The sequence below is a fragment of the Moschus berezovskii genome, chromosome 10, assembly GCF_049115385.1.
Source record: "Moschus berezovskii isolate FMDL1 chromosome 10, NW_MosBer_1.0, whole genome shotgun sequence".
Taxonomy (NCBI): domain Eukaryota; kingdom Metazoa; phylum Chordata; class Mammalia; order Artiodactyla; family Moschidae; genus Moschus; species Moschus berezovskii.
In genome coordinates this window covers 80,113,817-80,139,092 of record NC_142469.1, presented here as the reverse complement: position 1 = coordinate 80,139,092, position 25,276 = coordinate 80,113,817, and the positions used below count along the sequence as shown (strand labels likewise).

At 38.0% G+C, this 25,276-nt stretch overlaps 1 protein-coding gene across 4 annotated transcripts in view; it reads left to right on the top strand.

The window, feature by feature from the left end:
* The window catches only part of HBS1L (HBS1 like translational GTPase), a 91,214-nt gene extending 76,527 nt beyond the window's left edge, over positions 1-14,687 (top strand). For all 4 annotated transcript variants that reach the window (XM_055432837.2, XM_055432836.2, XM_088840770.1 and 1 more), the window contains 6 exons: positions 1,134-1,238; positions 4,244-4,334; positions 4,749-4,857; positions 9,683-9,783; positions 12,311-12,455; positions 14,340-14,687. In XM_055432837.2, coding sequence (XP_055288812.1) covers positions 1,134-1,238; positions 4,244-4,334; positions 4,749-4,857; positions 9,683-9,783; positions 12,311-12,455; positions 14,340-14,351 — 563 coding nt within the window. In that variant the 3' untranslated portion in view covers positions 14,352-14,687. The remainder of the gene's footprint in view (positions 1-1,133; positions 1,239-4,243; positions 4,335-4,748; positions 4,858-9,682; positions 9,784-12,310; positions 12,456-14,339) is intronic.
* The last annotated feature ends 10,589 nt before the right edge of the window (positions 14,688-25,276 follow it).

Genomic DNA, 25,276 nt, shown 5'->3' with positions numbered 1-25,276 from the left:
CTGTCTCATGGTTAATACACATCATCTCAGATTTCTCTTATTTTTGCCATTATTCCCCACTTACCTTATCACTCTAGATCTTTCATCCCTTATTCTCAAATTCTTGAGCTTCTTCTCTTTTTGCAGTCAACATATGCATTTCAGTCAACCTCTCCACTCTGACACAGAAATACCATCAAGTCACTTCTCCATTTCACAATTCTTTACTAGTTTCCAGTTACTTAACTGAGGATGAAATTCAAACCCTAAGGATGATTTATGAGACACCAGTATTATTTGTTCCGTGTCTGCATCCTTTGCTTCCTCTCTTGGCTTTCCCTCATTATTCCTATGGTCGCATACGAATTCCATATAAATGACACCTGGGTCTTGGCCCACCCCACATTCGTTTATGACTATGCCTTTGCACATGCATACAGGCTGCCCGGTAAACTCCTGACTCTTTCTCTTCTAAGTGCCTGGCTAAAGTGTAGTCACTGCCCATTATCATGGATTCTTTGATGCACCTTGTTTTGTTTCTGTTGCACATTATAAATAACTTTTGTCTTGGGACAGTGTAATTGTTTTTGCCTTTCTCTTCACTGGTGTAAACTCCTTCTAGGTAGAGGCTTATATTTTCATCTCTTTATTCCCAGAGCTTAGCACAATGCCTGGTATTTAGTAAGCATGAATAAATATTTGAAGAAGGAATTCCTACTTTTTCTAATATAAATATTTTTATTTATAAGAAAATAGAATGTGGTGTGTCATATTTAGTAGATACATTAAAAATTCTGACTCAATCATTGTTTTATGTTCATTGAACTATTGCTTTCATATAACTAGTAGGAAATGGTGGCACTAGTGGTAAAGAACCCACCTGCCAATACAGGAGACGTAAGAGAGGCGGGTTCGAACCTTGGGTCAGGAAGATCTCCCGGAGGAGGGCGTGGCAACCCACTCCAGTATTCTTGCCTGGAGAAGAATCCCATGGACTGAGGAGCCAGGTGGGCTACAGTTCGTAGGGTCACAAGGAAGCAGACACAACTGAAGTGACTTAGCACATCATACAGGGAAATAAGTATAGCTAGCAGTGTTAAGCAGCAGATGATACTGTTAAGTAAACCATAACAAAATTTTGGCATGTTTTGCAGATCAAGGATCTGGATTTTGTGTAACTGGTAAAATTGAAGCTGGTTATATCCAAACTGGTGACCGACTACTAGCAATGCCTCCTAATGAAACTTGTACTGCAAAAGGTATTCCTCTGCAAAATTCTTTTGTTAAACAACCCTTATATTGAGACAGCAGATTTTTAAAAGTAGTTTAGTTATTAACTCCAGAGTAAATAACCTCTTACTGAAATTGTAACTGACTGTCAAAATGATACTAACTGTTGAAGATAAAAATGTGAAAACATTAAACGATTTTTTTCAGTTGTGACTATGTGTGTATAAATGTACATATAACATTCTTACTGTGGTAGCATTTTTCTTTTTTCTTAACATTGAATCGAGAAGCCTGGATAGAACTGAACCAGATGTATAGACACCTGTCAGATACATTTAAAATAGTATTCAGTAGCAGAAATTAAGTCTGACCCCATCCTGGCACTGAACAGTCAGTGGCAAAGCAGACTGCTACAGTCTCTTGTTTTGAAATGTGTATTTCAGAATTACTATGTTATCAACCTATATCATGTTTATGCCCCCAGAATTTTTTTACAGGAAGACCTAAGTAGGAAAATAAGATGCAAATGCAGAGAATCCTGATGTTGAAAAGAGAAATTGAGCTAGTTTTAAATGCCACAATTATTGTTTTTGCACGCATGACCTTTCATGATAGCTAGAAACTGTTTCTTTCTTCGAATCACTTGACCATATGTACATATTCTTCTTTTTTGAATTCTGTTTTTAAGTTTATAATTCTGTTCTTACCTTACTCTAGCTTCCAACTAAATCTCTGACTTCAACATTAAACTGAAGATCTTTAAATTGTAAATATTTGTAACAATTTTTAGCTAATTATAACCTACTGGTAATGTTAAAATTTTTAAAAATTTTTCTACTTTTCCTTCTGTTTGTTGTTGTTCAGTTGCTGAGTCATGTCCTTCTGTTACTCTTATTTATAGTTTATAACCAGAGTTGTACCCAACTAGCTTATGAATTCAAATGTATATTTTTTGAATTGCTCTATTTACTTTAAAAACTGCTTCCTTAAGGATTAGAAGAAATTAAAGAATATCTGCTAGGTAACAGAGTTTAATCTAAATTTAAAGATTAATAAGGGAGTGAAAGCCAAAGTTATTTTACACTTTTTAAAAAGGAATCATTTTTCATCATCCTTTTATTTGCAAGTTTAAATCTCTGCTTTTGTCTCTTAAAGTGATCAAGAGCTGAAATACTTTTGAAGTACTGATTTCTTTATATGTTAAGGAGCTTTTTAAGAATAGGAAAATTTTTTACATAATCATTTAGACATGAATTCAAACCATGATCATAAACCATGGTCATGGACCTTACAGATTGGCTCCTTTGTGAACTCCAAAATTATAATTTGGTCACTTCTGAGACTTCCATGTTCTTTGGCTCTTTCCATCCTCTTTCTACCCCACCAGAAAAATTCCAACCACTTATCTTTAATCCAGTGGTTCTTAAAGGGAAGCCATGTCTCACCACTTCACTTTGTAAGAATCACCCTTCTCACCCAATTTCTCACTCTAATGCTTTTGCTTGATTTACTTGATTGTTTAATGCACCTTCTGTCTGGACACTTTAGGTACAGCTGTGGCTCACTAACTAGTAATATCCTAAAAAAGAGAACTGACTGAATCTGCTACTAACAAATGGAAATTCTAAATTACATTTTCACTTACAGTGTTAAAAAAGAACTTACTCCAATGAAAAATGTTCTTAAGAAAGTAAATATCATGGTATAGAACAGCATAACATGTTGAGGGGAAGGAAGCAGATTATATATTATCATGAGAAAATTTTATAATTGAATTTCTAGTATGAAAACTCTTAAATCCTAAGCTGAAGGCAATCTTTAGTCTGTGTGAGTAGCTCCTGATTTCAATTCCACATTTCAAACTGAAAATCACATATGGTCATTTTAAATTTACATGAAAAAAACTAAATTTAATTAGTTTAAATTGTAACCAACATTTAAAAATATCATAATTGTTAACATTTTTGGAGTCAGGACCTCTTTGATACCTTGATGAAAGTTATGGCCCCTCTTCTCAAATTAATGCAGATGTACACCTACATGAAATTTTGAATAAAGCTTTAGGTTGTCTCAGAGCCCTTAAAGTTCTCCTTGAACTCTCAGAGAGTCTCAAAGAAACTCACTTAACAGGATGCTACATGGGAAAGGTAAGTACTTTGAGGAATAGATGGGTGAATTGTAATTTACTAAAAACATGTCAATCAAGAACTATTCCCCAGTACTCGGCCTACATACTATTTTACTCAGAAGACTCAAGTTATAATGGAAAAGAATTACCCCACAGAATCAGAAAATATGAACAACTTTTTAAAAGCCTTTATTTAAATGCCTGAGTATTATTGCCCTTTGCATTTGTACTCCAGGATTTTCCCTAGGTAATAAAGGCATATAGCAACAACTAGGATCATTAAAAAATTTTTTTACACTATGAATCTCCTTTTCATATAACTATTTATTGCTGTGGATCTCTGTCTGAGAAGCACTTCTCTTGAGCTGGGAATAGTGAAGGGGCGTGCTAAGGGCGCCATCTGAGTATTGACGCCCTGTAGGTTACTCAGAGAACACAGGAGATTGTTGACGTGGTTGTCTAATTAAAGCAGTGCTCAAGAGAATAAAATACTGTTAAGCATCTCCCTCAGTCTCATCTTTTATGTTATTAAAAATAATTGGAACTGTACTTTTATGCATGCATCCATTAATGTAAGAGAATAAGAGAAGTATTACAGTGGGGCCTATGTAATGAGTATACTAGTTGTGTAAATGAGTTTTTAAAATTTTTGTTAAATAAGTAGAAATCAGCCTTTTATGGACAAATACAAGTCACTCTATGTTTAGGGTGGTGGTCCAGAAGAGTCAAGTCTGGAGGAAGTGTGTTTTCCTCAACGCTCACAGTTAACACTTCTCACTGTCAATCCATTCATATTGAAAATGATGAGTAGTGACTGATGAGGTACAGATCAGCCAGACTCCTTTGGTTGTTATGGTTTGATATTGAGGTGTTTCACTGTATGCTTTAGTTCTTACTCATTTCCAGGAATCACTCTGCACGATGAACCTGTCGACTGGGCGGCAGCAGGAGATCATGTTAGTCTTACGTTGGTTGGAATGGATATCATCAAAATCAAGTGAGTGACAAAATGAGTTTAAGCAACCATTGTTTTGGATATAGAACCTCTCAACACGTAAAGCTTGCAGTTCACCAGCTCAAATGAAAGAATGAGTGTTAATTCTGAATCTCCTTTTACCAAAAATGGGCACTTGTGGAAGTATAAGAATAAGTAAAACCTACTAAAATTTAAATTAATACACGTCAGCATGTATACCTGACATGTTCTTTGAGGGAAAACTGTAATCTGTGAAAATGATATAAGGTTAATGATGGTGTAAAGCCATGCTTTAACCTAGAAGGGAATATTTAAAAGTCCATAATTTACTTGGTTGGTTTACTTTGTAAATGGTTTTAGAGGTGTTCGATGTGTATTAATTATTCCCCCAACTACCTACTGTCCTTTTTTTGTTTTGTTTTTTTGTTGTTACAGTGTTGGCTGCATATTTTGTGTCCCCAAAGAACCCATTAAAGTTTGCACTCGTTTCAGAGCCCGAATCCTCATCTTCAATATTGAAATTCCTATCACTAAAGGATTTCCCGTAAGTTTCAAAATGTTTGTTACTGTTTTTATAAATTCACTGTAACTTTGTCCTAAGAAGTGGTAACTGTCTTTATAACTGATGATGCTGTTGTTATTTTCAACTACCATTGTATTACTCTAATCCAGAAAAACATGAAATTAGAATCTGAAAATCATGTTTTGCTTTTTATTTTGATCCATAAGTCTGGCATTTATTTTCAAAGAGGCAGTGAGAAGAAATTTAATAATCAATAGGATACAAACTGATGATAGTAAAAAAAATTCATTTAAGGAAATTGGTAGATACTTTTTTTGCTGCATTCTAAAGATTACTTGCTAAAGCTGAAACTGCAATACTTTGGCCACCTCATGCGACGAGTTGACTCACTGGAAAAGACTCTGATGCTGGGAAAGGTTGGGGGCGGAAGGAGAAGGGGACCACAGAGAAGGAGATGGCTGGATGGCATCACCGACTCTGTGGACATGATTATGAGTGAACTCTGGGAGTTGGTGATGGACAGAGAGGCCTGGCGTGCTGTGATTCATGGGGTCACGGAGAGTCGGACACGACTGAGAGACTGAACTGAACTGAACTGAAAGATTACTTCTTAGATTGTGTCTTTGTTTTTTTAAATTTTGGAAAACACAGAAAAACAATAACATTCTATAATTGCATAACCTATAAATACTCTACATTTCAGAGTATTTTTTTGTGTACGTTGGTACCTTGTATATTCTGGGGATACTTGACATAAGGTAAACTTTGTGCTTAGGCTGTGAGGTTGGTTTGCAGGTCATCATTGACTAGCACCATTTGAACATATACGTTTATGGAAAGAGGGATGGTGGTAGTGGTTTAGTCGCTAAGTCGTGTCCAACTCTTGCGACCCCATGGACTGTAGCCTGTCAGGCTGCTCTGTCCATGGGATTCTCCAGGCAAGAATACTGGAGTAGGTTGCCATTTCCTTCTCCAAAATCAGATCTTACTGTGGATCTATAAGTTATATTGATGGATCTATAAATTATGTATATATGGATCTGTATATGTATAGATGGATCTATATATGTGTGTATATGTATATATAGGGTTTCCATGGGGTCGCAAAGAATCAGACATGACTGAGTGACTTTCACTCACTCACTCACTCGTGTGTGTGTGTGTGTGTGTGTGTGTGTATGTATATATATAAAAAACCATGGATCAGTATACTGTATTGTTACTTATCCAGGAAAGGTCTTTGTTTTATGTGTAATTTTTTTTTCAGATATTTGAGACCATACTCTGTTTATAGTTTGGTGCCTTGCTTTTGCTGTTTAACAAATGGGCATTTTTCCCGCTAGACTTATCTTTCTTTTCTTGATCAGCTTATATAGTACAGGTTCTCCACGACAATAAAAAATGTTTCTCCGTGGAATTAAATGACTTGCCTTTGAAAATATAGATAGATCATTTTCTCCATTTGATGCATCTCTGAAATAAAAGTAAGGCAGTAATAGTAATTGACCTTTAAACTTTATTTAAATTAGTGATAGTATTTTAAAGATTGGGGATAAATTTATTTAGCTCATTTAAATTTATTTTATACCTCTGCACCTTTGAAATAAATATATGCTTTGCTATAATTCTTTATAATGATTTCTTTGTAAATTTGATCTTATGAAAGTATATTTGTAAGGTATCATTTAAGCATTTTAGTTTTATAATCATATTTCATTTCACCCATGCTAAAAAAAAAATAGGCAAGTTTCTTTCCAAATACTTGATTTTTAAATATTCAGAATTCACATGTTGATAGGAAAGAAATTGCTATGAATGACTTGCACTCATTCTTAGAAAGCAGCATGTCCAGTGAGGAGAGGCTGGAGAGGTTGGTTACTGTGTTTTTACTCATGCAGCAATAATCTTTGCCAATGGAGAGGCAGAGAGGTCAGAAAGTCAGTAATTACTTTGAATAGTAATACTGTCTTCCTGTGTACTGTAGTTTCTTTTATGAATTAAACGTTTTTCGGTGCCGCTTTATGAGATTCCACTCACATATGTTGATTCACAAATACCAGAATGAAATTTGTCTCAGAAAACAGTGGTCACGTTTTGTCATTTAATCCATTTTCTCTGGGAAGAGACTCACAATTTTTAAAAGTTTAACCAAGAAAAGGCTGTCTGAGCAATTAATATATCACTGTTTAGGGACTAGTTCTTTAATACATATTTTTTGTTTCTCTTGTTTATATGATAAACTCTATATATTTAAGAAGGAAAAAAACAGATGAATGGATTAGACTTTAAATTTCATGTTTGATTTTATTTTTTGTGATAAAATATTTTTAATGGGAAATTTACCATTTTAACCATTTTTAATACACTTCAGTGTCATTAGAGTACATTCACCTTGTTGTGTAACCATCGACATTATCCACCCCCAGAACTTTTTCCTTATCTCAGACTCTGTACCCATTAAACAGTCACTGCTGCTATTATACTTTCTCTCATCCTCTGGTAACCACAGTTCTACTTTGTTTCTCTGTGAATTTGCCTGTTCTACATCCCTCCTGTAAGTGGAATTATACAATATTTGTCCTTTTGTGTCTGACTTGTTTCACTTAACATGCTTTTGAGGTTCATCCATGCTGTAGCATGTATCAGAGTTTTAAGACTGAATAATATTTAATTGGAAGTATATACCACTTTTTGTTTATCCATTCATCTGTTGATGGATGTTTGGGCTGTTTCCATCTTTTGACAGATGTAAATGATGCTTCTGTGAACATTGGCATACAAGTATCTGTTTGAGCCCCTGCTTTCAGTTCTTTTGGGTATATATCTAGGAGTGGAATTGCTTGATCATGTGGAAATTCTGTGTTTAACTCTTGAGGCGCCACTAAACTTTTCCACAGCAGCTATACCAATTTTGCATTCCTACCAGCAGTACACAGGGGTTCTGATTTCTCCTCTGCCTCGTCAACATTTATTTTCCTTTCTTGTGTGTGGGGGGGATGAATTTTTGTTTGTTGTTTATAATAGGTAAACTAATGATTTTGAAGGGATGTATCATTGTGGTGTTTGATTTGTCTTTTCATGCGACGAGTTGACTCACTGGAAAAGAGTCTGGTGCTAGGAGGGATTGGGGGTGGGAGGAGACGGGAACGACAGAGAATGAGATGGCTGTATGGCATCACCGACTCAATGGACATGAGTTTGAGTGAACTCCGGGAGTTGGTGATGGACAGGGTGGCCTGGCGTGCTGTGATTCATGGGGTCGCAAAGAGTCGGACACGACTGAGTGACTGAACTGAAATGAACTGAATGGCTATTGATGTTGAGCATCTTTTCATTTTTTAAAAATATATTTTAGATTTTTATTCTATGTCAGTGTATCATTTGCAGATACCCTCTTCCATTCTTTTTTTTTTTTTTTTTGCCTTTGTAAATATGTTTAATAGGATACTGATGACAAAGAGTACCAACTGGGGAAATATTTTTCATGTTGGTGGTTTCATTAGCATCATCACAGTGTTATTTTGACCTCTACAAGCTTTCTCTCAGAACTTAAAAATGTCCACTTTTTGTAAATCACACCAATTAAGAAATTTGACCAACGACAGTATTTTAAAAATTAAAAGAACAGTTGGTGAGAAAAAATCATTACCAAATACAATTGCAGAACCAATAGAAATGTACGCTATAGATAGAGGATAACATTTTGTGTGGAGTGGGTGGCTAATTTATCTTTTCTGGCACTGAAATCTGTTCATTTCAGTGTCTGCCTAAGAGCTATTTATTTTTTAAAATCAAAACAGCCCTTTTCCATTCTGTGGGTTTACTTTTTACTCTTATATCCTTTGATGCACAAAAACCTTAAACTTTGCTGATGTCCAGTTTATTAACATTCTTTTTCTTTTTTTGCTTTACTTTTGGTGTCATAGCCAAAAAGTCATTGCCAAATTCAACACTAAGAAGATTCCCCTTCTGTTTTCTTCTAAGAGTCTCATAGTTCTAGTCCTTTTTTTAGGTCTTTGCACCATTTTGAGTTAATTTTTGTATATGGTATAAAGCTTCATCTTCATTCTGTTGAATCTTGATATCCCATTTTCCCAGCTCTATTTGTTGAAAAGACTTCTTTCTCTTTTAGTGGTTTTGGCACCATTATTGTTGCTTAACCTATTTGATACTAATTTCCTTACGTGTGAAAAATGAGAAATGATAGCTAATATATAAGGTCATCAGTTAACTTCAGCTTTACCATGTATTGGGCACCACTTTGAAATAGCATTGTCTGGTTTTCCTCACTTAGTGACAAGGGACCTGAGGCTGGGGATATTGGGGGTGGAGGGGTGAGAAGGGTTATTACAGGACTTGTCCCAGCTCACATGCCTAGAAAGCGTGGAGTAAGGATTCAAATTCAGGTCTGCCTGACTTCAAAGCCTGTCTAAACAAAATACTTTAGTCTCATTATCCAACAATGAATAATATTCATTACTGCTAGTGTTACGGTTTCCCTTCCCTTGTTTTTATGATGAAATAGTTCACATTTGCTGAACATCTACTGTGCCAGGCACTGTCTCTGGTGTTATTGCATTCTCATCATAACCATGTGAGGAAGGTTATGTATTTTACCCAGGTTTCCACAGTAGTGGTGGAGGAGCGATTGGAACTGCTTCCCATGACCTTACCCCTCGTGAGTTAAGGGGCAGCCTGATGAGAGTGGTGGGGCTTCAAGGAAGCAGCTGGAGATCCCGCAACTCCAGGCAGTAGTTCCAAGGCTGATGTGATGCAGTGTGAGTGCCAGAGTAGAAGGCCAGAGATGCTGCAGCCAACAACATTTTTGTGTTACGATTCTTTTTAGGTGCTGTTACACTACCAAACCGTCAGTGAACCTGCTGTTATTAAAAGATTGATTAGTGTCTTAAACAAAAGCACTGGTGAAGTCACAAAGAAAAAGCCTAAGTAAGTATTTTAATGCGTAAATAATGAGCACAATATAAGTACATTTCTTATAGATGAATTCATTTGTATAATATTTCTATTTGTGATAAGTGAATTCTCTTTATGATAAGTCTATTTTAACTTGTTCCAGAAATCATTTTTTTAAAGGACTGGATGAAAACACAAAAACAAATATTTAAGCTCCTATTTTAGGTAGGAATGATTGATATAATTTCTGTTACATGTGATAGTGATGGGTGTGAATTGTAAATAAAAATGTAAATATAAGTTTTTATTTAACTATCAAGCCGTAGATACCAATGATGTAAAAATGAAGGCATTTTAAAAAATCAGTCTTACGTTTTTGAAGATGAGTTTGATTTATGCCTAGCCACTTGTCCCAAATTCCAACTGATTGTTCTCTACTGTCTTGTTACCCCCTCGTGAGAATCATGCCCTGTGCTAAGAATACCTCAAGGAGAGAGTGACTACACACTATTTTATTCCCACCTGGGAAGTATCCTTTTTTCCTCCTTAAAGTCACTTGGTGCCTTGGACTGAAGTGATCACAAGTCGGTCCCCTCTGATTACAGTTAGTATCTAGACCTGCGTGTGGACAATTCCCCTTTGGCTGGGATAGGCTTGGGATTTTTCAGAAGAAGTGCTTCCTGAGAACCTTGAGTTTCTTACTCTAATTCAACTAAAGACTGACCACAGTTTGGCTTGGCTGCTTCAACATTGGGGTTTTCCTCACTTCAGCCTATGGGGAATCCCACCCAAAATCCCCTTTTTTAAGTCCTGGGGTATTCCTCCTCATTTGCACCTGTGTAAGAGGCCGAGGTGGTTAGAGGGTTAATTTAGGGTTGGTTGCAAGTAGAAGACAGAACTTCACACTACTCTAACACCCATGTTTGTTTCTCCGTTAATTAGAAAAAGGAGGCTACTTAACCCCTCTTTTAAAGATAGTTCTTTATTTTTAACCTGAGTCTCTAGCTTCTAGCATGAGTGCCTGCCTGCCATAACGTACTGAGACTTGTCATAGAACTAATCATGACTGATGTTTCTCGAGGACCACTATTTTCTTGGTTCTGTCATAAGTGCTTTTGTGTGGTTTACATTCTCAACTGCAATATGAATCAAGTATTATTATGTTTCCCATTTTTCAGATAATGTGTTCAAGATCACAAAGCTAGCAAGTGGCAGGCTCAAGATTCTAATCCAGTCAGTTTGTTCACATAAATTGTATTTTTTTGGCAGGAACCAGGCTGTTGGACTGAGATATAAGTGATTTGGAAAGTTCTCAATCTGATACTGACTCATCAGATCTAATCCTGAATTTTCCTCTCCCTGCTCCTGCTGCAGAGTCCTAGCTCAGTGATGCTGACGCTAGGTCTTAATATATTATCATGCTAGTTTTTCCAATCACCGTATCTGTAACTTTGTTCTTCTGTTTTGCACCAACATCATTTAGCCTTTCTGCTTTGCTTCCACTTCAGGCACGTTGTAGACTCAATTGATTTATATGGGATGGAGTCAGACTTTTTAGAACCAAACTTAACTGCAAATTATGAATATGTTAAATATTCCCTTCCTAACAAATGGGACCTTAAGCTGAAATTGCCCAAAACCAGTATTTAGAATTTTTGGCGTACTTTTTTGGAAACCTTGGTTTATTCTATCTTTCTGTCCCTAAAGCAGTCTTTCAGAAGGGGAGTTTTTGATTGCTGTCCTCTAGCCTTCTAGAATACATCAAAATTGAATTAGAGAATGTTTCAGAATTTCCTCTTTGGGTTCTACTTCTTTTAGTAAGCTGGTGGGGCTCATGCACAAGGATTTTTATTTGTTTGCTTATTTGTGTGGAGTTGTTTACGGTCAGGCCCATGTCTCGTCTACCTTCATTTCCTACAAACAGCATGTTGTGGGAAGATCTTACGTGTTTTTATCTTGAACCTCTGTTCCAAAGAACCGCTGTTCCCAGGTGAGAAAAGAGAGAGGCGGGAAGGAGGGAGAACGCACAGGTAGTGTGTTGGCACTAAGAAAGTGTCCTCTTTAAAGGTAACTTTCTAACACATAATCTACCAATGAGGACTTTACTGGGGAAGACATAGGATATGGCATTCCACTTTTAGTGCAAATGCATCATTTTCTTTAATTTCATGAGGGAATGAAAGAGAAGACTTTTTGTGCAGAGGTCCTGAGTATTTTAGATTATAGGATCCTTGAAGGGGTCCAGTTGTATTTGAAGGATTGTTTAAAAAAGAATGTGTGTATATGTATGTATGTGTGTATATATATATGCATACACATGTATGAACTAGCTAATATTTCTTAAATCTAGAACTACTCTTCTCATTTCTTTCAACTGACCACCCCAAATTTAAAAGCATATATTTTCATTTAAAGAAAATCCCTTTTTTCTTTTTAAGTTTTTTGAAAAACTAAGTCAATTTATAGATGGAATGTGGAATGTTTATTTTGCAGGTTTTAATTACATTTTTTACCTCTATTAGATATCCATTGGTTTCTTTTATTTTGTTTTTCATGATAGATTGTTGACCAAAGGCCAGAATGCATTAGTGGAGCTACAGACACAAAGACCAGTGGCTCTTGAGCTGTACAAAGACTTTAAAGAGCTGGGGAGATTCATGCTGCGCTACAGTGGTTCTACTATAGCTGCTGGTGTAGTGACTGAGGTATTTTAAAGTGACTTCTTATGTGTCCATGGTTATTATGTCTTTTCTTTTTCTACTTTTTAAGAATGATTCCTGGGATTTTATGGCTTAAGAGGAACAGTTATGATATTAGAACAGCATTTTAAAAATTATATTAAAAAGTTAAAAGAATGATGAGAAGAAAATGTTTGGTCTTAGATCTTCTCATAATAAGACTTCCAGATTATCTTCTCCACCAGTAATATTGCTCAGAATTAAATGAAATCCATTGAAAAATAGATCTGTAAGTATGCAATACAAATCATGAAAATATAGACTTTAAGAGTCAATGAATTGGGAGTACTAGTTTTGTTTAACAGAAGTACCCTCGTTACTTCTTTTCTTTAAATAACTAGCTCTTAATGCATTCATTCAGAAAGTTCAGTTAACATACCATTAGTGTTTCTGAAACATACCTAATCTGTAAGGATAAGGTAAGGTGCAGCTGAGTTTTGGAGAAGATAGCCAGAAATGAACCAGAATTTCATTAACTTTAATTTTCTTCTGCAGTATGATATGTTAACATAGATTTTATGAATACGAGCATGCCTCATTTTATTATACTTTGCAGATATTGCATTCTTTAGAAATAAAGGTTTATGGCAACTTTGCCTCAAGCAAGTCTGTAGGCGCCATTTTCCCAACAGCATTTGCTCACTTCATGTCTCTGTTTCACATTTTGGTAATTCTTGAGATGTTTCAGAATTTTGCATTATTTGTTATCTTTGTTGAGCTTCCCTGATGGCTCAGATGGTAAAGAATCTGCCTTAATGCAGGAGACCTGAATTCAATCCCTGTGTTGGGAAGATCCTTGGAGAAGGAAATGGCTACCCAGTCCAGTATTCTTGCCTGGAGAATTCCATGGACAGAGGAGCCTAGTGGGCTACAGTCCATGGAATCACAAAGAGTTGGACACGACAGTGACAACCCACTCGCATTATATTTGTTATGGGTGTTTGTGATCAGTAATCTTTGATGTTGCTGTTACAAAAAAAATTGTGACTCACCCAAGGCTCAGATGATGATTAGCAATTTTTAGCAATGAAGTGTTTTTAAGTTAAAGTATGTACATGGTTTTTTAAACATAATGCTGTTACACTCTTAATAGACTATTGCATAGTATAAATGTAACTTTTCTATGCAGTGGGAAACCAAAAAAAATTCCTATGACTCACTTTATTGTGATTCTCACTTTATTGAAGTGGTTTGGGTCAAACCCAGAATATCTCTGAGGTATGCATGTATTTTTAAAAGGGGCTTCATTGCTTCATATGATTGTTTTCTGCATAAAAATTACACACTTCATTTAACTGGATGGATACTTTTGACATGGGCTTCATGTTGCATCAAAATTCAATTATACATACCTGTGTCGTATAGAAGGCTCTGGAGTTAAACATAAGCCCAAGTTTGAGTTATTGCTCCACTAATTCCTAGCTGCAGAAGCATAGCATTTCTCCTGTCTTTGATCCATCTATGAAAACAGGGTAATAGAATCTACTTTCTGGAGTTGTGAAATGAAATGATCTGTATAAAGCACTTGGCACAGTGATTGGCATTTAGAAAGAATTCAGTAAATGTCACCTAATATCTTTGTTGTTAGCCTTGCATTTAGTATGTCAAACCATTCTTTATAAAAGAGCATTCTAAAAATAAGATGCATTTCTTGTGGAAAATAATGGAGAGATTATACAAAATCTCAAATAACATGACTAGGAAAGGGGAGAAGTTGCGGGAAAAACAAAAAGTTCTATCTGATATAATGACTACTCCACTGCCATTTTCCTTTTGTTTGTTGTTGGTGGTTCCTTTTGTGTAATGTGACTGGTTAAATTATAGCAAATACTTTTTTTTTTTCTTTTACAGATAAAAGATTGATGGGTCAGAATTTCTACCATGTTTCTAAACGTAATGAGATAGCTAACCTCCGTTTTGAAAGAATCCAGTTACTCAGTTAAAGCAACAATGTGCAATTGATAATTTTTTTGAAGTGAGAGAAAATTAAAGCTATGATCAACTGCAAAGAAGTATTCATCAGCCCTACAAAAATTTCAAGTTGTCAACTGACAAAGAAAGGCTAATACTGCACTTTGATTTTAAAACCTAGCTTTTTCCTTTGATATATTAGTAATGGATTTACCTTACTGAGCTTTATGGAAGCTATCAGAAATATGTTAGAAGACATTCAATCATCATGAAGTGAACTCCTACTTCCAGCCAAACTACAAGTGTTTACAGTTTTCTCTTGATTTCAACTCTATAGCACACATTTTTTAAGGAAAAATAGCTAAAATGGATTATTGAGGTAGTTAATATTTGAACTGAATAGTTTTTTAGTTAACTCTAAGAAAAGATTTGTTGAAGGTTATAATTAAGGTATTTGGTGTTGAGCATAAGAGTATTCTTCCTTCAGCAAGCAACCATTTGAAAGCTTAGTTTGGAATTAGTGGAAATTGTTACTTTGGTAACAGAGATAATATTTAAGATGTAAAGCTAGCTAATAAATTGTCTTAGTTTGAGCATAACAACAAAATGTGTTGTGGTTTCATTGATGTATATGATATTTTCAAGTAGGACTTGGGTTTTATGGGATCTTTTTCGACAACGAGTTTCCCAACTCTTTCATGTGAATTCTTGCTTTTTATCCTAACAGAGCAAATTTAATCGCATCCATTTCTAACCATAAATTTATTTTTCCCATTCTCACTTCCATAATTCCATGTATGATGACTTCATCTCGTATACTTTATAGATTATAAGTCCCCTATAAGTAACAGTCATGTTTTTCTTTTGAAGTTTGAGCAGACACCAAGATATATTTAGTGAGCAAGTATTCGTTGAACTCCCTCCTGGGTACAATTGCTTTGGAGTAGATTTTGTCCTCAGCTGAGCCTGAGACCCTGATCTTATGGACCATATGATAGAATTTTTTTTTTTTTACTGGGAAATGATGTAATTTGTATATTGATGGCTTACCATATTCAATAGCATTTATTCTTAATTGAAGAGTAAGTCTGGTAAGATGTACAGACCATAAATGTGCTGCTTGGTGGACCATCACAAGATGAGCACATTTTTTAACTGAAAAATATATGTGTAGCTGTCACCAGAGTAAACTAAGGCAAGAAAGTGTTTTGTTTATACACTATGTTAATCAGAAATTTAACAGATATATCTGACAGAATGGCTCATCAGGTAAAGCATCTGCCTGCAATGTAGGAGACACTGGAGACATGGGTTCGATCCTTTGGTTGGAAGGGTCCCCTAGAGAAGGAAATTTCTACCCACTCCAGTATTCTTGCCTGAAAAATCCCATGGACAGAGTAACCTGGCAAGCTACAGTCCAAAGGGTCGCAAAGAGACAGACACAACTGAGTGATTAAGCACGCTATGGATAATCTGATGGAAACCTAACTTTAAGTGAATTAAGCAAAAAAGAAAGACTAGCAGAGCCCTGGTTTTTCAGCAGTAGCCCTGGCTTTCAGCCCTGGCCTTGCTTGAGTCACAGAGTCATACAAAAACTTATCTGTTCTCTCCCTTTTCCAGTGTGGGTTTTACCCTCAGAATCCATACGGAACCCCTGGGGTTCCACATTTAGATCCTCGGACCCTCCATCAGGCACACAGACAGGCTAAAACATGTCTTTTCCAGAAGGTCTAAAAACATCTTACCATTGACTGTAATTATGTTTAATTTCTTTCCTTGGAGCATCCTTTGGATATGATGTAAATCTCTCCCAAAGCACATAGCTGAGGATTGTGGAAGGGATGGAAGGAAATTCAGGATGCTGTGAGGGAGGGGAAATGGATTGGGGAGCAGGGGGAGGGGTGGGATGCAAAAACAGACATCTGCTGTGTATCATATATAAGGGCACGATAGTATAGCATTAAGAATTTTAAGTAAAAATTTAGCATAAAACAAGTAATCGTAGCAGTAGTAGAAATGAGTTTATTTCTTCATTCAATTGTGATAGAGTGATCCTTTTGTTTACCTTATGTTTATATGAATTGTTGTTGAGGGGGCGATGATATTAAGAGGACCCACTGTGAGAGGTTACGGTTAAATGAGAGGGTGTCCAGCAAGCATGCCCAAGCTTGGTTTGTTCTGAAATCCTTCCCCCGAGACTTACCCATACATACAGCATGTTCATTTTGGGTCATTTTGCTTCAGGTCCTTCTTGTCTCTGCTGCTTCTTCCTGTTTATGGTCACTCTGTTTCTTCATACAGGTGGCTTTGTACTCTTATCTCAGCTCTTCATGTGTCTCCACTGGATCAGTTGCCTGTTTGGTAACCTAGCTCGAAAAGATTTCGGATCCGCAGTTTGACTTGATAATGTTTTTCCACACGTTCATTCTTGAATTTTAGAAACTCAAATATTGGTTTAGAACACAACTTTTGGACATAGTCCTTTTTTTCTCCCGTGAATACACAAACTATTAATTTTAACCATTGCTAAAATGTAATTGTTGTAGCCACGTGTTCCTGAAAGAAACTCACTCAGAAGGACAATACAGATAGTGGAGTGCAGTTTATTACACTGGCGAAGGCAGAGTCTCCTCTTAGCCAAGGACCCCAACCAGTTCTTATGAAAACCTTATATTCCCTAAGTGCACGTGCCCAAACCCACCTCCCCAAATTCCCTGAAACTAGTCTGAACAAAGGAAGAGAAAGATACAATCAGAGTTAACCCGTGATTCATGTGCCTTAACAGTGGACAATTATCAATAGGCCTGTGGTCATACCCCAATAAGCATAATAGAACTTATGATTCTATTCGGTTACACAGATAATTAGGGTATTCTTTTAGGCAATGGAGAGTCTAGGTATGAGCCCTGGGGTTCTTCCATCCAGGGGGCCTGGTTTTCCAGTTGGTATGTCGTTTCCATAGATACTGGGCATATAGCTCCAAGTCCACAGTCCGGCCCAAGCTGGGTCCTGCTTTCAAGATGGAGCCTGTTCTGTCTGTTTCCTCCTTCATAATCATTCACTCTGGAAAATCTGGAAAATACAGAAAAGTAGAAGGAAGAATAAAATTCACCCATAGTAGTATTGCCTAAATACTACTGCTAATGTTTTGATGTATTTCTTTTCTGTCTCTCATGCATACTTTTTTTGGAGTTGTGATCATTAGTCAGGCTCTTCATTTTATAACCAAGATTTTTGATAGAAATATAGCTTTAAACATTTTAAAATATAAAATTACAAACGTCAGTGTGTAGGAGTTAGTCAAGATTATGGTCTTGTTCAGTTACTAAGTCGTGTCTGATTCTTTGCAACCTCGTGGACTGTAGCACGCCAGGCTCCTCTGTTCTCCACTCTCTCCCAGAGTTTGCTCATTTCATGTCCATTCAGTTGGTCACGCTATCTAACTCTCGTCCTCTGCCACTGCCTTCTGCCCTCAGGCTTTCCCAACATCAGGGTCCTTTCCATTGAGGAAGCTCTTCACATCAGGTGGCCAAAGTATTGGAGCTTCAGCAACAGTCCAGAATTATAAAAAGCTTCTAGATAAGAAGACTCAATAAAAATTACTGGGTCACTGTTTTCCACCTTCCCTCTAAAACATCCAGAGAACTCTGTAAATACAAAAACATTCCTTCTTTCCTCCCTAGTGTGAGTTTGCCACATTCCAGGCACAGAAGAAAGTTCTGCAGCTTGGGTCTTTGTGGGGCTGACAGTTCAGCCAGGGGCTCTTCGTACTACAAACTGCAAGTGAGAATTAACGTATAAAGACATGTAGGAGAAATGCATCCTAAAGACAATGCAGGAGGGACTAGGTGAAGAGGGAAGCCCATTAGCATTGACTTAAGATTGTACTTAACATAAGAGCCTCTTGTGTTAAAGTAATCCAACCTGTAAACCACAATCTCCAACCAGATCAGAATTAGTGGAGGGAGACAGGTCCTGTTTTGCATTGGCAAAATCATCCAAGAGGGCAGCTTTTAGACACAGCAGCAACTTCAGATCCCACCGACACAGAACCATCCTTTAGAACCCACCCACCTCCAGGAGCAAGAGCCACACCAGTGAGAATCTTAACAGTGGGGCCACAGCTGGCACAAGTCAACAGAACGGCACTGACACGAGGGATGGTCCAAGTGGCAAGACGAGGAGGTCAGCAATGACCCTCGTTGAGGATATTAAAGCCCTTCTTAGAGGGCCTAGGATCTTGCTGGCAGAGCGAAAGTAGAACGGATCAAGTAATTTACAACGTGGTTCTTTGAAATTCCAAAGGTGTTCAAAACTTTTAAAAGGAAAAAATACAGACTCACTAGGGCTGAGATGAACCATGTAACCATATGTGATAATAATCAGAGCACTGGAACCTTAGGTCCTGATCCTGTGTTTCAGCTCATTGCTCCTTTCCCAGGGAGCCCCTGGCCTTTGACCAGTGTAAGGAAGATGAGTTACTAATAATACTGCTTCCATGGGCCCTGTCTCTCTCCTTGGGATACTTTCAGCGTTCAATTGTATATTGATTTTATGATTAGTTATTGTTTTCTCCTTCCACTGAAATGTAAGTTCCAAGAGGAAAGAGATCTGTTTTCCTTCTGATTCTGTTTCAGCAACAGGTGTGGTCCTTCTTACGTGCAATTGTTAAATTAATGAAAGAATTATTCCTGGTGGTAGTCTTATCAGTGATTCTTGTTTCTTTGCATCTGTATTGTCAGAGGATTACAAGCTTTTATTTCTATTACAATGCTGTGTGTGAAGGGGCTATTTTTTATAGTGAAGAAAAAAGAAAATTTGTTAGAAGCAAACTTTAAAGCTGCTTTTGTCTGCCGTCTTGTCTGGTGAACGACAGCCCACATTTGATGTCTTTCCTGAACTGGGTTGACCCTCTTGAGCCTGGAAGATTCAAATGTACTTGCATTTCAGAAAGGTAATTAGCAATCAACTGGCCGCTGGGGATTCTCCTAGCTCTCAGGTGGACTGTGAGATGGTGTGGGTAACTGACACATTCAGTTCAGTTCAGTTCAGTCGCTCAGTCGTGTCCGACTCTTGGCGACCCCATGAACCACATCACGCCAGGCCTCCCTGTCCATCACCAACTCCCAGAGTTCACTCAAACTCATGTCCATCGAGTCGGTGATGCCATCCAGCCACCTCATTCTCTGTCGTCCCCGTCTCCTACTACCCTCAATCGCTCCCAGCATCAGAGTCTTTTCCAGTGAGGCAACTCGTCGCATGAGGTGGCCAAAGTATTGGAGTTTCAGCTTTAGCATAAATCCTTCCAATGAACACCCTGGATTGATCTCCTCTAGAATGGACTGGTTGGATCTCCTTGCAGTCCAAGGGACTCTCAAGAGTCTTCTCCAACACCACAGTTCAAAAGCATCAATTCTTCGGTGATCAGCTTTCTTCACAGTCCAACTCTCACATCCATACATGACCACAGGAAAAACCATAGCCTTGACTTACTTTCCAATTCTGGGCTTGGGTATATTTCTGTTTATTTAAAGATGGCTCAGAAATAATGTTTAATATATAACAGACCTGCAGTTAAAATCTGTAGTAACTGAGCACATGCAGACAAAAACCTTTCAGGTGGATTGCAGGACCCGAAAGTTTTCTTTCAATGACTGGTACACGGTGTCTATAAAATGTAAGGAAATATTGATGCGTTGAGAAAAGGATCAGGACAGGTTAGAAGAGACTACATGGAGCCTAAATCATAATAGCAAAATTTAAATATTCAGTGAAGGCTGTAAAATAGATAAACAGTTGCAGGAAAATTGATAGTACAGAAGTTGTCCTTGAAAACCACTCCTAGAATGCAGATAAGTGAAAATGAAATAAGTGAACAGGAAAACCCAAGATTGCACCATATTTTATGTAAAACATCACAAAAGAATTACAACCAGATTAAACAAGCCTTGGGAACAATACAAAATTTTCAAAAAATTCATCTTCAAAGAAACAAAAAATTAGCCTTAGATTTTTCTGCACCACTAAATTCCAAAATACAAAAGGACACAGAAGCTAAATACATAAAACTTAAAGGGACCTAACCCACACATTGATTATTCAGCTATGACATTATTTATGGGTTGGGGTAAGAATCCCAAAAGATGTCCTGGGAGAGGGGTGAGGGATTGGGGAGGCAGGGTTTAAAATGCTGAGCTCATAAAGAGGTAGCTCACAACTTAGACTGGGGATATTATGGTGGACAACTCCTTAGTAAGCATTAGCCTATCATTTATCGATGCCATCAAAGGCCACAGGACACAACTACAGTCAAAATTATTTTATTGACACTTACCACAGAGACCACACGCCGTGGAGTCTAGGTACTTCACAATGAGAAGGTGTAAAGAATTGAGCACATGTAGGTAATTAGGAGGGAAGGCTCAAGTGAGCAGTGGTTTCTTCTGGGTTGGGCACTGTCAGAAAGTGGGGAGTAATTCTGCATTGATCAACTTTCATCTGGGAAGTAGAAGAAAGGAACGAGGTAAAGCAGCAGCAGTCATCCATGTTAGCCGCAAGAGGGCGATGTTAACCTGCTCAGGCGTGTCTAGTGTTAGTTAACTCACTTCATCAGGAGCACAGAATAACCTTGTCTGATGTCAGAGATTTAAGAATTATCAGTGTCCAATAGGAGAACACCATGGCCCAGCTGTGAGTGCCAGGTCAGCTTTTAGCGTTCAGAAGATCCCACTTCTCTTATATTGAAACCACTTAATAGTGAAATAAATGAAATAAATATGGTAACACTATTTACAAAAACCAAAACGTGGAAACAACCTAAATGCCCATTGACTGATGAATGAATAAAGATGTGGTATGCATACATGATGGAATATCACTCCACCACAGAAAAGAATGAAGTAATGCCCTTTGCAGCAATATGGATGGACCTAGAGATTATCATACTGAGTGGAGTATTAAATAAGACAGCCAAAGACAAATATCACTCATATGTGAAATCTAAAAAAGTGATACAAATGAGTTTTTTACAAACAGACTCACAAAACAAAAAAAACCCCATGAACCACAGCACGCCAGGCCTCCCTGTCCATCACCAACTCCCAGAGTTCACTCAAACTCATGTCCATCTAGTTGGTGATGCCATCCAGCCATCTCATTCTCTGTCGTCCCCTTCTCCTCCTACCCTCAATCCCTCCTAGCATCAGACTCTTTTCCAGTGAGTCAACACGTTGCATGAGGTGGCCAAAATATTGGAGTTTCAGCTTTAGCATCAGTCCTTCCAATGAACACCCAGGATTGATCTCCTTTAGAATGGACTGGTTGGATCTCCTTGCAGTCCAAGGGCCGAGAGTCTTCTCTAGCACCACATTTCAAAAGCATCAATTCTTCGGCGATCAGCTTTCTTCACAGTCCAACTCTCACATCCATACATGACCACGGGAAAAACCATAGCCTTGACTAGACGGACCTTGGTTGGCAAAGTAATGCCTCTGCTTTTTAATATGCTATCTAGGTTGGTCATAACTTTCCTTCCAAGGAGTAAGCGTCTTTTAATTTCATGGCTGCAATCAGCATCTGCAGTGATTTTGGAGCCCAAAAAAATAAAGTCTGACACTGTTTCCACTGTTTCCCCATCTATTTCCCATGAAGTGATAGGACCAGATGCCATGATCTTTGTTTTCTGAATGTTGAGCTTCAAGCCAACCTTTTCACTCTCCTCTTTCACTTTCATCAAGAGGCCATTGAGTTCCTCTTCACTTTCTGCCATAAGGGTGGTGTCATCTGCATATCTGAGGTTATTGGTATTTCTCCCGGCAATCTTGATTCCAGCTTGTGCTTCTTCCAGCCCAGCGTTCCTCATGATGTACTCTGCATATAAGTTAAATAAGCAGGGTGACAATATACAACCTTGACGTACTCCTTTTCCTATTTGGAACCAGTCTGTTGTTCCATGTCCAGTTCTGATTATTGCTTCCTGACCTGCATACAGGTTTCTCAAGAGGCAGGTCAGGTGGTCTGGTATTCCCATATCTTCCAGAATGTTCCACAGTTTATTGTGATCCACACAGTCAAAGGCTTTGGCATAGCCAATGAAGCAGAAATAGATGTTTCTCTGGAACTCTCTTGCCTTCTCCATGATCCAGCGGATGTTGGCAATTTGATCTCTGGTGCCTCTGCCTTTTCTAAAACCTGCTTGAACATCTGGAAGTTCACGATTCACATATTGCTGAAGCCTCGCTTGGAGAATTTTGAGCATGACTTTACTAGCGTGTGAGATGAGTGCAATTGTGCGGTAGTTGGAGCATTCTTTGGCATTCTCTTTCTTTGGGATTGGAATGAAGACTGACCTTTTCCAGTCCTGTGGCCATTGCTGAGTTTTCCAAATTTGCTGGCATATTGAGTGCAGCACTTTCACATCATCATCTCTCAGGATTTGAAATAGCTCAATTGCAATTCCATCACCTCCACTAGCTTTGTCCGTCATGATGCTTTCTAAGGCCCACTTGACTTCACATTCCAAGATGTCTGGTTCCAGGTGAGTGATCACACCTTCGTGATTATCTTGGTCATGAAGATCTTTTTTGTACAGTTCTTCTGTGTATTCCTGCCACCTTTTCTTAATATCTTCTGCTTCTGTTAGGTCCATACCATTTCTGTCCTTTATCGAGCCCATCTTTGTATGAAATGTTCCCTTGATATCTCTAATTTTCTTGAAAAGATCTCTTGTTTTTCCTATTCTGTTGTTTTCCTCCATTTCTTTGCATTGCTCGCTGAGGAAGGCTTTCTTATCTCTCCTTGCTATTCTTTGGAACTCTGCATTCAGATGCTTATATCGTTCCTTTTCTCCTTTGCTTTTCGCTTCTCTTCTTTTCACAGCTATTTGTAAGGCCTCCTCAGACAGCCATTTTGCTCTTTTGCATTTCTTTTCCATGGGGATGGTCTTGGTCCCTGTCTCCTGTACAATGTCACGAACCTCCATCCAGAGTTCATCAGGCACTCTATCTATCAGATCTAGTCCCTTAAATCTATTTCTTACTTCCACTGTATAATCATAAGGGATTTGATTTAGGTCATATCTGAATGGTCTAGTGGTTTTCCCTACTTTCTTCAATTTAAGTCTGAATTTGGCAATAAGGAGTTCATGATCTGAGCCACAGTCAGCTCCTGGTCTTGTTTTTGCTAACTGTATAGAGCTTCTCCATCTTTGGCTGCAAAGAATATAATTAGTCTGATTTCGGTGTTGACCATCTGGTGATGTCCATGTGTAGAGTCTTCTCTTGTGTTGTTGGAAGAGGGTATTTGCTATGACCAGTGCGTTCTCTTGGCAAAACTATTAGCCTTTGCCCTGGTTCATTCCATGCTCCAAGGCCAAATTTGCCTGTTACTCCAGGTGTTTCTTGACTTCCTACTTTTGCATTCCAGTCCCCTATAATGAAAAGGACATCTTTTTTGGGTGTTAGTTCTAAAAGGTCTTGTAGGTCTTCATAGAATCGTTCAACTTCGGCTTCTTCAGCATTACTGGTTGGGGCATAGACTTGGATTACTGTAATATTGAATAGTTTGCCTTGGAAACGAACAGAAATCATTCTGTCGTTTTTAAGATTGCATCCAAGTACTGCATTTCGGACTCTTTTGTTGACCATGATGGCTACTCCATTTCTTCTAAGGTATTCCTGCCCACAGTAGTAGATATAATGGTCATCTGAGTTAAATTCACCCATTCCAGTCCATTTTAATTCACTGATTCCTAGAATGTCGACGTTCACTCTTGCCATCTCCTGTTTGACCACTTCCAATTTGCCTTGATTCATGGACCTAACATTCCAGGTTCCTATGCAATATTGCTCTTTACAGCATCGGACCTTGCTTCTATCACCAGTCACATCCACAACTGGGTATTTGTTTCGCTTTGGTTCCATCCCTTCATTCTTTCTGGAGTTATTTCTCCACTGAGCTCCAGTAGCATACTGGGCACCTACCGACCTAGGGAATTCCTCATTCAGTATCCTATCATTTTGCCTTTTGATATTGTTCATGGGGTTCTCAAGGCAAGTATACTGAAGTGGTTTGCCATTCCCTTCTCCAGTGGACCACATTCTGTCAGACCTCTCGACCATGACCCATCCGTCTTGGGTGGCCCCACACGGCATGGCTTGGTTTCATTGAGTTAGACAGGGCTGTGGTCCATATGATCAGATCAACTAGTTTTTTGTGATTATGATTTCAGTGTCTTTAGTTCTTCTTTACTTTCTGCCATAAGGGTAGTGTCATCTGCATATCTAAGGTTATTGATATTTCTCCCGGCAATCTTGAATCTAGCTTGTGCTTTATCCAGCCCAGTGTTTCTCATGATATACTCTGCATATAAGTTAAATAAGCAGGGTGACAATATACAGCTTTGACATACTCCTTTTCCTATTTGGAACCAGTCTGTTGTTCCGTGTTCAGTTCTAACTGTTGCTTCCTGACCTGCATACAGATTTCTCAAGAGTCAGGTCAGGTGGTCTGGTATTCCCGTCTCAGAATTTTCCAGAGATTATTGTGATCAAAGGCTTTGGCATAGTCAATAAAGCAGAAATAGATGTTTTTCTGGAACTCTCTTGCTTTTTCAATGATCCAGCGGATGTTGGCAATGTGATCATAATGGGCTTCCCACGTGGCGCTAGTGGTAAAGAACCTGCCTGCCAATGCAGGAGATGCGAGAGATACAGGTTCCATCCCTGGGTTGGGAAGATCCCCTGGAGGAGGGCATGGCAACCCACTCCAGTATTCTTGCCTAGAGAATCCCATATACAAGAGGGGTGGTCCATGGTCCATAGGGTCGCAAAGAGTCAGAAACAACTGAAGCTACTTAGCAGCATATATAAAATAGATAA